Here is a 14,914-nt window from a genome sequence, read left to right as displayed (position 1 = left end):
GGGGGCGCGGGGGGGGGGCAGAAAGCATCATGCAGGAGACACTTACTTCTCTGGCAAGTGGTGCCTCGGAATCCGGGTGCACACTCACAGATGCCATCATCCGGAGAACACGAAGCCCCGTTTTTACAGTAGCAGGGCAGCGAGCAGTTAGGACCCCAGCGTCCCTCAGCGCACACACTGTCACAGTGCACACCTGAAACATCACACACAGGGCAGGGATGAGGGAGGCGCAGTGTGGAGACGTGAGGTCGCTAATACAACAGTGGGGGGATCAGGAATGCTGCACAAGCAACTATTTCAGACAACAATAAGCAGTAGAGATGGCACCAGGCTTAAATCCAGTTATCAAAGCATCACGTGTACACACTAAACGCACAGAGTCATCTTAACGTCATCTAATACCCAGAACTCCCTCCTACGCAGTCAAGGAGAGAACATTTATTTCACCACATTGGCTTTTCTTCTTTAATAGAAAGGACCAACAGGGAGCCCCAGGGCCCTGTCCATTGAAGGCAAAATTTATCAGAAAAAGAAAATACTATTGATTTCCTACTTGCGCCACCCCACCCCACCGCCATTTTGTTTTTACAGAGAAAATTTAAAAAGCACAAAGTGATTAAATTATTCCCCATGAAGGAGACCCTACTGGGGAGGAGGGCACACCATCCTAAAATATTTCAAAGATCTAGTGTTCTGGGTTAGCTGACACACTCATATATGTCACTGGATTCATTTCACGTACAGGCAGAATAGCCCAGCCCAACGCTGTTTAAGTACTTTGGTCTAAGTAACTCTTATGAAACTGTATGGAGCTAATATTTTTACTTGGCAGATAAAGAACCCTTAAACTAGTCATGACCCAATAAACACACCTACAGGAAGCCAATCTGTGGAGGAGGAGAATAATGCCAGGCATTACTGGAGGTATAAGAAGTCTCATAAATTCATATTTGAAGTACAACAGGGATCTCTGTGTTACATCATAACTCTCAGAGACCTTCCCCTGCAAAGGAAAGAGTTCTAACTTGGGCTGCGCTGGTGACTGCTGGCCTCGGACCATGGGATAACACAGGGAGGACATGCTCGCTCTTGTATCCCAGAAACCTCACGGTGACCCGCCTGGAGGACACCAGGCAGGACACACCACATTTTGTCTGTCGTTTTGGAAAAAGGTTATTGTGCCCTGAACCTAATGTGGAAGTCATTGCAAATGACCACAAGGATGTCGCCAGCTGGTATAAAGCCATTTCTGTCCTATAATACATTTCTAGATTTTCTGGTCTCCATGTTCATCCTCTAGAAAGTCCTTAGCACGGCAAAGGCTGGCAAATCAGACCCAGCTCCATTTTGTCCAGCTCAGGTCAGTGACAGACTTTTATTCCAGAGGAAACCAGTTGAAGAGAGAACACTGACTAAGTTTTCCCCACAGGATAAGTAAATGGAGCAGGAGCCTGCTGTTTTTTCTTGTGTTCACAGACATCTTACTTTTCAAGGTCCTTTGGGAAGCTGAGACAGACTTGCAAATTCTACACCCTCTGAATGTGAAGTACCAACCATGGAGTCTCTGCCAAGTTTTTTTCAAACTAATAATTCTACCACACAGAATCGTCAGAGAGTCAGAGGAGCTTCGAACTCAGGAGCAGGCTGCAAATGTAAGCTTTGTTTCACATCTAAAGAAAATACTAGCAAGGGTAACCAACATGCCTGGGGCTTCCCTCTCCATTGGAACTCAGGCTTTCCGTCCTTACAGTAAGCCAGGGCTCTCGTTTGACAGCCAAGGTGGTAAGGGACCACCTGCTTCCCAGATTCAGACGTCCTTGGGCATTTTGACCCAGAGCCATTCAGGTTAATCTCAGAGGGAAGCCTGAGGATGTGGAGCCCAAACAATTACCCAGATAACCTTATAGTCAACCTGAAAACTAGTTCTGACTTCTCAGTACTTTTTTTTTTTAATGCAGAATGGGGTTTGAGGGTTGATACTTGGCCATTTAAAGTGACTTTATCAACTGTTGGCCAAATCACATCACATCTAAATTCAGCTATAATATATAATATACAGCTGTAATATATAGCTGTATTAGTCAGGATTCTCTAGGGAAACAGAACTGATTGGGTAATCTCTGATATGTATACTCTGGTTTATTAGAGTGGCTTACAGGCTGTGGTCCAGCTATTCCAGCAATAGTTGCCTGCTGGCAGAAAGTCAAAGAATCCAATAGTTGTTCAGTTCATAAACCTCGATGTCGCAGTATACAACAGGATACCAAAGACGTCGGTTCTAATGCCAGCGAGGGAACGAACTTGCTGGTAAGAAGGGCAAGCAGGCAAAGAGGAAGCCCTCCTTTCTTCTGTGTCTTCTACATAGGCTGCCACCAGAAGGTAGGGCCCAGATTAAAGGTGGATCCCTCCTAGGTAGACCCAGCCACTTGGGTTACGGTGAATCCCAAATGTAGTCAAGTTGACAACCAGAGTCACCACCACTCTGGTTTTGAGTATTATAGATTAACATGATTTGTGGATAAGCACACAGGGTTAGTTATGAAAAATGACTGAAGGCCAGATGTAAATTAAGTGATCCTTTGCTTGGTACTTGATTCCTCTTCCCTCAAGAGACTTGTCCAGCTGGCTAGAACACCCATCTGTCATGATCAACTTCATCAAGGTAATTTTTTCAATAAGCAAAAAGCACCATGAAACAGCAAAGAGACCAACTGGGGCTGGGGGTGGGGGATCCACCATGTTTCCCATGATGTACCCATCATTCTGTTTCGGAGACTGCCTGCCTGCAGGTATATAAGCATATCTCAACGGATCCAAGCATGCTTTTTAAATAGCTTTGGTTTCTTTACTTTTTAGGATTGCAAAAGAAAACTTTCTGTCTAATGTAAATTATAAACATCCCATTTTTCTGTTCTCTCTTGGAAATTCAACTCTCTTCTTTTATTCTGGGTAGTAAAGGAGTCGTCTTTTTGTAGATATTGACACCTCATCTATTTCAAGACAAGTGTTAGAGATGAGACAAGCCTAGCAAGATGGTGCTTTTCCTCTGCAGCATCCTTTATCCTACATCCCTACCTCTCCTCAGATCCTCCATGCTTCTTGCCATCTCTTTTATTATATATCCAAGGAAGGGCATGATAAATCTATTACTGCTGGGATCCTCTCTTTCCTAGAGATTACTAATATTCCAAGAAGGCCCAAATTTGGAGAATCTAAGAAGTAAATACCAAAGTGTAAAACTTCAGGCAGTGAGAATCACAATTAAGTCCTGGTGAAGTGTTTCTTTGAATCACCGTTTGGCATCAGGTCAGGGATGTGTGAGGCATGCTCCAAGATCAAGAGGTGCTGAGAGAATTGTGAATTTGCTTTAATACCCCCCATCCTCTCGTTATTTCTATTGATCTCATATTTGCCAACTTTGGTAGGGTCCACGAAACGTATCTTTGTTTCCTTATTTGCCAAAGATGAAAAATAATTTAAGTCAGTATGCCTTCTAGGAATCTAGCTAGTGTTGGCTTGTTGGTAAGACATTCTCAAAAAAAAAAAAAAAAAAAACGTTAACTCCAGGGTGATAAAGCCACAAGTCACACCCCCAGCTTTGTCTAGTGACCTGGATCAAGGAAGAGGAAAGACAGGTCTAGGCTGAGGGAACAGTGGGTACACAACTCAAAGTCCCAACAAGTACTGCAGAATCATTCACAAGTATTCAGAACTTGCCAACGTTGGGAACAGGTGAAACTTAGGAACTAGAAATACCGAGAGAAGCATGTGAACAACCATGGACCCATGGAGAATAGCTAAAAGCATCCTACTGTGGGAGGAGACCCTCCCCTGCCCCCACACTCATATGCCATGTTATCAGAGACCAAATGAGGGATGATGGCATGGATACATTTGTGTTTCATAGGAGAGTGGATGATGGTGTGAAGAGATGAGTCTTGGAGACAAAAAGTCAGGAGACAGATTGAGATTATTGAGGTGACAAATGGAAAAAAAAATGAGAAGACCCAGAACAAAGCCACCCACAAGGGAAGAAGAATTCTAGAGACAGAAGGAGAAGATGCAAGTGGAAAGTTCCTCTGTTCTCTACCCTACCCAAAACAATGTATCCTGTCAGCTGTGAGATCGAGAGAGCCTGGCAGCACTCACTATCTAGGAACTAACACACATGGAGGGTAATGCTTGGCCCTGGGTACCAGGGTGTCTTGATTAAGGAGGTGATGTTTTCAGTGTGTCTGCCTCTGGGGTGGTGTATGCAGAGAGGATGTGACCAGTGAGTAGTGGGAAAACACTTGCCCTGCACGTGGGGCCTCAGGAGGGCAGAAGCCAGAGCAGGGGGTCCTCACGACATAGGTCCTTGTGTGTGTTAGCACCTTTTCCTTCCTGAATCAGGAAGCTTCCCAAATCAGGAAGGTGTCCTGGGAGCCGTTATCCCCAACTAAAGAGGAATAGGAAAATAATGAAACACTCTAAGACAATTTCTTTGGGATGTTGACCAAGGGGCAGATTAAAAACTTTAAAACTAGTTGCTTCGGAAAATAATTTCTAAAATATTTGGAGGACGGGGGCAAATGGGAAGAGGGTGGGTTTAGAGCTGCAAGCAGTTTTGCTCAATGGAAACATGTCTTCCTGATAAAATTTTGAATGCTGATAAGGAGATCTGCGAGGGAGTGAGGGAGTGTTTTTGCCAGGACTGGGGACAAAGAGCCCATTGATAGGCTTCTCAAGTTGCTAGGCAATGGCTGAATGACCGTGATAAACTTCAGCTAGGCAGCACTAAAGAGATGTTCATACATTTAATGCCTGAAGCATTAAGCCGGGGACCTCCCCGGGAAACCAGCATTCCCTGGGCACTTGTGATTGCATGAATGTAGTAAATAAATCATCTGGGACACACGTCATTATTCCCCCTCTCAAAGGCATAGCCCCAAATCCTCATACTTCTTATGCTAATATTACAATGTCTGGCATGTTGGGGGAAAAAAAAAGAAAACTATTTTGATTCAATGTCCTGACCCTAGCCAGCAACCTATTAAATACATGTTAGAGGAAAACAGATATTTGTTAATAATACGTGGGGTAGATGAGTGGAGGAGAAGAGCCACGGTATCTGGTCATAAATTCTCTTTATTTCCCAATCCCCAACATCTTCAAAGTGATGGCACAGACGGCAGAGGCAAGTGATCCACCACCTCTGTCCATAGTTTATCCTGGCAGAACAGGAAAGGGGTTGATACTATTTTATGTCTTTATTCCCAGTGCACAACCACCACGCTGGTGTAGAAAGAACATGGAGACGTTCGACTGTGGTTGTGGAATGACACCTTGTTATTGGATGTTGACAAAAAGTCTCTCTCAGTCATAGATAACAGGGAGGCTCACATCTGTAGCCGCAAGACCAGCCTGCTAGCAATCACTGCCTGCCTTAGTACAGCTCTGGGTGAAGACAAACAGCAGGCTGTGGGGCAGAGTGGGAAAGCTAGGGGCTTTATTGGGGCCATTCTCATTTCAGATACTCTGTCCATCAAGTGAGGAACAGACATACAGACTGGACGTGTGCCCTACGCGTCCACATCTAGAGGGTTCTAGAAGTGAGTCGTGTCCACTTGTGGTTATTTGGCACCTTGCATATTGACTAAACCCTCTAATGTAGTTATGGACTTTAACTTGGATTCTCGCTTATATGACTCTGGGATGTCTCCCTCCTGCCCTGCCTCAAGCCCCTGGTGGTAATTATATCGGCATCGCTGAGAGTCTTACGGTGGCAGAGAGCTACGTAGGAATAGATGAACCCCAAAGGTAGTTTTCATTTGCCCCGGTGGTCACAGTGGGGTGTAGGACAGAAAGGCTGCTTAGTGCTGCTTCTGGGGGCCATGGAGAAGCTGATTTCTTGTTATTGGTAGCCCATGGGTTCTCCTCTCAGGCCTCCCATTCCTGGCTGGGCTCAGGTGAGGGCCCCACCTCTGATTCCATTCTGCATTCCTGTCTCCCTACTCTACCACACTGTGTGATCCCACCCACTTTCCCAGGGGTATCAAGGGCTGCTGTGACATTTACCCCCTTTCCAAGAGTTTAGTATTCAATTTTCCTGTTCAGGTACAGAGGCATCTTTGAGCATCCTCTTTTCTTTTATTATTGCTATGAGGCTTCTGTCAAGAAATGGTCCCCTGCCCCCATAATCAATAATCAGGAAGATAAGATGTACCAGATTCCACTAGACAGACTGAAGAATGCCACTCTCTTGGCGACTGGGCTAACTTTTTAAATGACAGAAAGGACTACCAAGTAATGGGTAGGTAGCATTCTAGACAAGCGCCTCTGGAAGACACACAGCTCAACCCGTGTGCCCAGGAGAGCATCCTGAGAGACTGTTAAATCTTTTCAGATTCTGCACAAAAAAATGCTTCATGGACTGGTGAGAGCTTCTTCCTCTTCTCCTCTTCCCCACCCCCTTCTCTTCCACTCTCCAAACTCCCATTCAGTAGGTGTTAGATGGCAACTGGGAACATGCAAATGAAAGCCATTCCCAGGTGACAGTGATCTTGGCCAGAGCTGGGAGCCAGGCCACAGACCACAAGTGTTTTCAGGCAGCTGGAATTAAACGGTGATTAGCTATAATGCTCAGTGAGTAGGTGTTCCTGGATGGTTGAGCCCAGAGCAGACAGGAAGAAACATCAACCTGTTTCTACCGTTTTTTTGTTTTGTTTTTTTTTTAAGAAAAACTTCATAAAGCCTGTGACTCCACTACTACTCTTGAAAACTGCATATTCACGTACATCTATCTATGTAAATCTGTCTATTTATATCTCATCTGGAATTGCTCAATCATTTCTGAAAAGCTAATTTCAGTTTATAACCATGTGGGATGTGTTTGTGCACACCAGATATGGTATGTGAGTGCACGTGTGTATGTGTGTGCAGTGTGTATACTGATGTGTACAAAGCCTAAGGCAGCCTCAATATCCTTGATCACAGTAACACGTGCCCCTCGGATCCAAAAGAGTTAATATGTGTATTCCAGTTCCAGTGGCATTTCATTTCCTCAGCTTTCCAATGAGGTCTCTTTCTTTCCAATAAAATGATTTATTCACTCAAATTGTCAACAAACTGAGGTTTTAAATATCTATGTATAGTAAACGGGTACTTCCTTTCTTTGTAAAAGTGGTGCATTAATTCGAGAAAGAGAAGTTAGAATATTGAATGCACTTTGAGTTTCGGTTAACATTCACAGTTTTACCTTGCTAAAACATGCTAATGTGTAGATCTACTTTCCTTCATTTAAAAGAATATTTGAAATTGTATATAATTATGTCATTTCTCCTCCTTCCCTTCCCTCTCTCAAACCCCGCCTTATATCCATCCTTGCCTGCTTCCTTGTAGATTTGTAGGCTCTTCTTTATTTAATAATTATTATGTATACACACATATAACTTATATTAACTTATTATATATTACACATATAAATATATGTTAATATATTTATATATAATATTATACATATATAATTTCAATGAAGTTATGCCATTTGAGCTGACAAGGCCCTCACTCCCCTAATAAGAATGACAGATGAGCCGGGCGTGGTGGCGCACGCCTTTAATCCCAGCACTTGGGAGGCAGAGGCAGGTGAATTTCTGAGTTTGAGGCCAGCCTGGTCTACAGAGTGAGTTCCAGGACAGCCAAGGCTACACAGAGAAACCCTGTCTCGAAAAACCAAAAAAATAAAAAATAAAAATAAAATAAGAATGACTGATGGTCTTCCTGTTTTTAAAATCTCAGTTCCTTTAGGAAGATACAAACCTGAGAAAACACTGCAAAGTTTTGGGTGGTGATGACTCCAGGCTAAGAAATCAGACTTCCTTTGAAGAGGAGGTGATGGCTCTGCAGTCTACGGATACTAATGTCCTCCCCTCCGCTTCCAATCTCCCCTTCATGGCCACCCCTGCTGGGGTCCTCACTGGCTGAACACTTAGTTCCACTTTTATTATCTCAGTCAGGGAGAAGAGCCTAAGCCCTAGATTGCAGTTCACTGAGGTGCAGGACGCCTCCCCATTACATCAGGCTGGACCCTCTCCAGCAAGCCATCCCTCGCATGGCACCTAGAACAAGCTCAGCAACAAAGAAAAAAGTAGACCAATTCCTGTGCCTTCCTGAGCTTATGGTAATGGTTTGGCCGAAACCTGGCTCCTGGGTTAAAAAACAAAGCCTCCTTCCTGTTGTAAGAAGAATCTTAACAAGGAACTTAGTCAAAACAACTTAGTTATCAGTGAAAAAAAAAAGTTGAGTCTATTCATGGCCGACAATGAAATGATGTCCTGTGTAAATATTGTACAGAAACTGTTCTTTCTGTTCAGAAAAAGTAATCCAACTCTCATTCCGACTGTGATGTGTTTTTAAACTTTCTGAAGCTGTACCCCCATGCACACACACATATGTTTGCTTGTACCAAGTGAGTACTATGAGTGTGGGGAACAACCTTTTAGCAGGCTCAATAAACAGCCTACAACAGACAGCTACTTATAAACCCAGGCCCATGGAAGACCCAGAGAAATGAGTCACTAGAACCACTGGGCTGGCCTGAGAGCAAAATTAGAGACATAAGTACAGGCTACAGAGTAAAGAGACAGACAGACAGACACACACACACACACAGAGAGAGAGAGAGAGAGAGAGAGAGAGAGAGAGAGAGAGAGAGATCCATGACATGAGACAGGAAGCAGCAGGCTGGTCACAGATGGGGAGAAGATTATACGATCACATTGTGTGGCAAAGCCAGTGCATTCCCACAGGAGCCTGGTAGGTCTAAGGCCAGATGGGGGATAATTTGTCTTACCCCATGACCCAGACTGTGGAATGCCAGGAACACATTTTCTGACTGGCTTTAAGCCAGCTCATCTCTTGTTTTCCTCTTGTATACTAGGGTATGCCTTTTATAGCCTGGCTTTAAATCATCAGAGTAGGTTGACACCTGAGTTCTGACTGGAATGTTCAAGAATACCTCCCATTCTCTATGTATTTATAAGACAGAAGTAGATTTTGGTAGAGTAGGACCCAAATCAAGTAATGTGGCCTCTCTGTTAGGATCACTCTGAATTTACCGGATAATCAGTGCTATTTTTCTCACTAAAGTCACTGAGAATGAAATACTGGTCTGTCCATTTTGCAAAACTCAAAAGCTCTAGTGAAATCACAGATGCTATTTAAGGCCAGCTTCAAGGGCAGTGATAAGGGACATAGAAAGGTGGACTTTCGTACTATAAAGCCAAGTTCACAAGGCAAGAAGGAACAACAGGGACAGAGGCCTTGAGTCCATGAGTCACTCCTACTGATGGCAGAGGAAGTCATTGTACAAGCTAACCCTATCTGATATGGTAGCACTGACACATGGCACTATAACACATGACACTGACTCATGACAGTTCATCACTGCTTTCTTCTGCCTTTCCACAACCGAAGAAGGGCTCAGCAAATTCTAGAAGGGCTAAAGGTGCCCTTGAAGGGGTTGCTGGTGACAGGTCATGCTTGTTAATGTGAAGATTCAATGTGGCTGAATTTCTAGTGCATCCCCAAATTAATCTATCAGCTAAACCCCATTAAGTTTCCATCTTGCTTATTTTGAGAGATTAATGTATTAAAGCTAAAACCCATGTGGAAATTCAAGGGCTCCAGCATTTCAGGGTTGGACTGAGCCAACCATAAAAAGGGAGCAAGGTTGGAATGTCCACACTTCTCCCAAGTTAAAACCTCCCACAAAGCTCCTGCAATCAAGGAAGAATTTTACTAGTATGAGAACAAACATACAGACTGGTGTGATTGAATAGAACATCCAGAAATCAGCTTCACGTCTATGGGAAATTGACTTCCGGCAAGGAATAAGTTAAAACATTCAATAGGGGGATAGAATAGTCTTCAAAAAACTGATACCTTATTTTTTTTAAAAAAGATTTCTTTCTTTATCTATTTTATATAGATATAAAATAGATAACCATTATAGATGGTTGTGAGCCACCATGCGCTCGCTGGGGCTTGAGCGCAGGACCTTTGGAAGAGCAGCTAGTGCTCTTAACTACTGAGCCATCTCTCCAGCTTGATTCCTTAGAATCGATACCAAAGAGCACAAGGGAACAGCATTTTAAAATTAGACAAGGTAGACTCTAAGAATAGAAACTTCTGCTTCAAAGGACACTATGAAAAATAACAAAGAAAAATAAAACAGAAAATACGATGAAATGTTTGCAAATCATGTCTGGTAAACATTTATATAATGTGGTCTTAGAACTCAATGACACAAAGAAAAATAGGTCAGTTAAAAAAATTAAATGACAGCTCTAAATAGATATTTCTACCGAGAAGGGTTATAGGTGGTCAATAAATGCACAGGATGGATCCAGAGGAGCAGAGAACAAAACCTCAGAGAGGGCCCATTTCACACCCATGGAGATGGATGTCGCCAGCAGGACAGATGCGCTGGCGGGGATGCGGGGATGCTCAGATATTGTTGGTGGAAATGCAAAGTAGTCCTGCAAGAAGAGCGATGTTCTTGCTCACGATTTACTGTGGGCTTTGAAGATGGCACTAAATGTCTAAGCAAACTTGTGCATCATGAGTAAAAACATCATTTTCTTCCAGTACCATGACACTCCTGATAAACTTCCTAGCTGAAGTCATAAAGCCACATAAAATAAGGAGGGAGTTTCTACTGTATTAGAAAGTGTGTGCTCAGTCAGACCATGAATTTTTCAGGACTCAAATTTTTGACAAAGATACAGTGTTTAACTTTAATTTCTAGGAAAGAGATTCAATATTTGTATATGAACTATATTAGTAGTAGTTATTAGCTTTATATCTATAGTGATTCTAATTATAGTTTGGGGATTTATTTTATTTTTTTCATTTCTCTCAATAATCAAAAAATATCACAGAAATCTTGCTGGCCTGCATTTTAGCAACCAGATCATTCATGAACAACCAGCTCAATAGATGTGACTGCCGTGGGTGACTGATTAGTCACACCCAACACTTAACATTTCATGGCAAGAATGTGTCCCCTTGCTGGGGACTTTACTGCATTTTGAATTTTTTTCTGAAAAACTGAGCTTTCTGCATTTCTTTGAAAGGAGCAAGCAACACCATTAGACACTGAAGTGTTGGTTATCTCTTTCAAACATTGCCCGAAGCTCCTACCTGACCATCCAGGGAGGCAGCGGCAATGGCCTGTAGTGGGGTGACAGCCATCTGCATGGCTGCAGTCACAGCGCTCGGCACAGTTCAGCCCATAAGTGCCATCCTACAAGGAAGGGAACATCAAAGCCAGCAATGACAAACCTAGGTATTCACATGACAACAAACAAGGCCCTGACATGCTTCTTAGGAACATACATTGCACCACCTCTCCCCATGATGCAAAATGCAAGCCTGAGGAGGTAGCATGTTAAAATCACTTCAACGCTAGCTTAGCCCTGATACAATAGTTGGGAGATTTGCATGGTTAAACCACTCATATACATATGCATACATACAATAAGTATAAGCATGCTAGTTGACTGAGAGAGCCTTTTTCTTATCATTACCACAACTCATAAACAAACGCTCACTTGTCTCTAATTATTCTCACAACAAAGTTCAGACTTCCCTATAATTGTCTTCCTTGGAGGAGAAAGAGGTCTTTGTCCACCTAAAAACGATACACATACACACACACACACACACACACACACACACCACAAACATACATGTACACAGTAGATAGATAGATGGTAAGTACATAGATACATAGATGTTATTATAGCAACATAGTAACATAGTTACATTGAAACATAGTAATATAGTAACATATAGATGTTACTATAGTATGTATCTATGTATTTACTATGTACTTATCTGTCTAATCTATCTAGTGCCTGAGTGTATGTTTGTATATATACATATGTAAATATATGTATACATAAACATACACATATGTGTATATATGTATATGTGTATATATATATTATATATTGATTTGAACTGTTGTCAGTGGAATACATGACATAATAAAGAAAACTGAAAATCTATTGTTATTTTCTTTACTACATAGCTTCTTTTCTCAGAAAGAGGCTGAACTGTGTAGAACATTATGATTCAGAACTGTAAATGCACATTCCATTGGCAGCCTCCTCATCCACCCCTCCAAGTACATTCGACTGTTGAGTTGTCCAATGAAGAGGAGACTCTGGGGTGATGGGCAAGACTCATGAGGAAGAAATAGAAATGCTTCTATTTGGAGTGAAATCTTATTTGATACCCTAGATCCTTGGGACTGGTGTAGGATGCTACCTACCAACGTCCCTGTATCACCCAAACAATGAGGAAAACAGCCCAGCGACTGGGGGAGGGGACATGGAAACAGCAGTACCAGGCAGCGGGTGTTAGATGATGTAATCTCTTGCCTAGAATTTATTAAGCAAAGAAACCAACTAAACTACTTATTAGGCTCCACTAATGTCCTACAGGATTGCACAGCAGTTAGCTCTGCTATAACAGAAGCCCCTGAGCCATCAGACTCCCCAGATTTACCAATACATCAAATGCAAAACAATGGGCAGCATATACCGGGTTCCCACTCTGTCTATAATGAGGAAGTAAGAGACGACCAGCTCCAGGCATTGCTAATTGGTTCACTGGTCTGGACAGACACAGCAAAGCTAGCTTAACTCCTGGGGGCTTAGGGAGCACAGAATAATGCAGGGCAGGGCAGGAATCCTTTCTTTTAGAAAATGGGTTGTACTTAACAAGAGGAGACCCAGAGGAAGAAAAGGAGGTCTGGTGGAAGCCCTGTCTCTGAAATGGCCCAATTCAGGGGGGGATCACATTGTCATCTGATGATGTCCCGGGGGTAAAAGAACATACCGCTGCTCCTAAGATGCTTGATGGCTCAAGAAGAAAGCTTCATGCTAACAGGAAGTCAGTGAAGTGCTTTGGAAGGCAGGCATGCAACAGGTTACCACAGAACTCCCCAATTCACTATCAGCTAGCCTGCAGCAGCTATGGAGGAGGACGCGTTCTAAGGATGCATGTCTCCAAATTAGGTCTAGGGAAGGGAGTGTGCACCGAGGAGACTCCTGTGCCTCCAGAAATATTTACATTAGCCAAGGCTGTTTCCAGACCTGCTGTCATCATTTCAGTGCACATTTCTGTGACACCAGCCACAGCTCCCTTTTCAAGCCCCTGTCACTCCCCCACCCCAAAGCCTGCAGATTTCCATTATAATGGAAACAAAATACTTGGAGAGCTGACAGGCAGACACTGGATGTTTGACCAGTGCTGCTGCCTGGCTGCCACCAAAGAAAATGCTGGATTGGGGGCTGGGAGATCAGCAGAGGGACAATAGGAGAGAATGAGATATTCTTTAAAGCCTGCCTAGCTGATTTCCCCTCAATCCCTTTCCAAGCCTCTGTCTACTTCAAATCCTGTTAATAGTTACTGAGGACTGAGTCACACTCATTCACCTTCAGTCAGGAAAAAAAAAAAAGCAAGCTATACAAAGAAGTCATCCCTCGGGCATAGTCTTCTAGGCATGGCTACCCAGGCACAGCACACATACCTGGCAGGGAAATTCACACTTCGCGCCTCGCCATCCGGGCGCACAGGTGCAGGTCCCATCCAGCGTGTTGCAGGCACCGCCATTGAGGCACTGACATGTTAGGTTACAGCCAAAGCCCCATGTGCCACTGGGGCAGCGGATGGAACAGTCCACCCCGTGCCAGCCTGCATGACAAGGACAACAGAGCGTGTGAGGAAACAAAGGCAACAGGGAGCTTCGCTGAGCCATTCCAAGCCACGTCTCCCTGTACCAGATATCTTGGAGATGCATGACAGCGCTACCCAGCCCCAGTCCCAGCAGTAGCAGACAGCCTTGGCTCTGCCACAAAAGGCCTTGACCGACCAGAAATGAAAAGGAACCCCTGAGGAACCAAACAGCTAACTGTGCCTTGTGATCAGTCAGGGATGCCAATGCTGAGAAGCATCCCATGGGCTCCTGGGAAAGGATGTGGAGTGAGGTCAACTTTAATGTGCTGTGATGCTCAGGGTAGAATGATAAGCTTTGTCTGTTTATGTGAGAGGCTTGTTCTTGGAAGACTAGCCTCAGCTTTGAAGCAATAACCATTAAGTATGAAAAATGTGTTTACAAGATCCTGGCTGCATCTACGGAGGACACGTTCTGTGCCACACATAAAATCTGTGCTGGCTATATTGCTTGTCACAATTCCAACTTGGGCCATTTGGGGGCATAGACACGTCTGCTTGTTTACCCTTCCCAAAATCATGGACTCAGACTTTGAAAGCTGGCAACAACTTCAGAGAGGACCGAGTTTGAGTTTCTTTTCTGGACTCGGGAAGGATGAGGTATGCTGAGGCCATCATTTTATGATTTTAGTAAATTTAGAACTAGAGCCCCATCGGGGTGTCCTTCCAGTGACTCTAGGAGGTAACAGGACCAGATAAAAGATTCACAGGCACACTCTTACCTGCCTTACAGATACATGATCCATCCACAGGAGAACAGACAGCATCATTTTTACAGCCACAGCGAGAAGAACAATTTATCCCATAGCGTCCCAGAGGACACGGAGTAGAGCAGTCAGTCCCCTGGATGAGCAGAACAGCAGAACACGGGCTATTTTTACCAAGTAAATCCATGCCAGCACAAAACACAAATATCCTTTGGCAATGCTAATTATGTTTCTTCTCTATTTTTAACACTCTATACTTTTGAAAGTTGCTATAATACCATTTCTATGCAAATTGTGGAGACTCAGGTGCAATCCTGGCTGGCTCATGTTTATGATTGTCTTAGTCAGGGTTTCTATTCCTGCACAAACATCATGACCAAGAAGCAAGTTGGGGAGGAAAGGGTTTATTCGGCTTACACTTCCAT

The 14,914-nt window shown here is 43.6% G+C and overlaps 1 protein-coding gene across 1 annotated transcript in view; it reads right to left on the bottom strand.

The window, feature by feature from the left end:
• The window catches only part of Megf10 (multiple EGF like domains 10), a 158,007-nt gene that overhangs the window by 22,126 nt on the left and 120,967 nt on the right, over positions 1-14,914 (bottom strand). Inside the window, exons 11-14 of the mRNA XM_021150436.1 lie at positions 14,505-14,625; positions 13,580-13,743; positions 11,182-11,284; positions 47-193 (exon numbers count right to left, since the gene is read on the bottom strand). Of these exons, the coding sequence (XP_021006095.1) occupies positions 47-193; positions 11,182-11,284; positions 13,580-13,743; positions 14,505-14,625 (535 nt within the window). The remainder of the gene's footprint in view (positions 1-46; positions 194-11,181; positions 11,285-13,579; positions 13,744-14,504; positions 14,626-14,914) is intronic.

This window comes from Mus caroli, chromosome 18, assembly GCF_900094665.2.
Source record: "Mus caroli chromosome 18, CAROLI_EIJ_v1.1, whole genome shotgun sequence".
NCBI classification, from domain to species: domain Eukaryota; kingdom Metazoa; phylum Chordata; class Mammalia; order Rodentia; family Muridae; genus Mus; species Mus caroli.
This window is presented reverse-complemented; position numbering and strand designations above follow the sequence as displayed.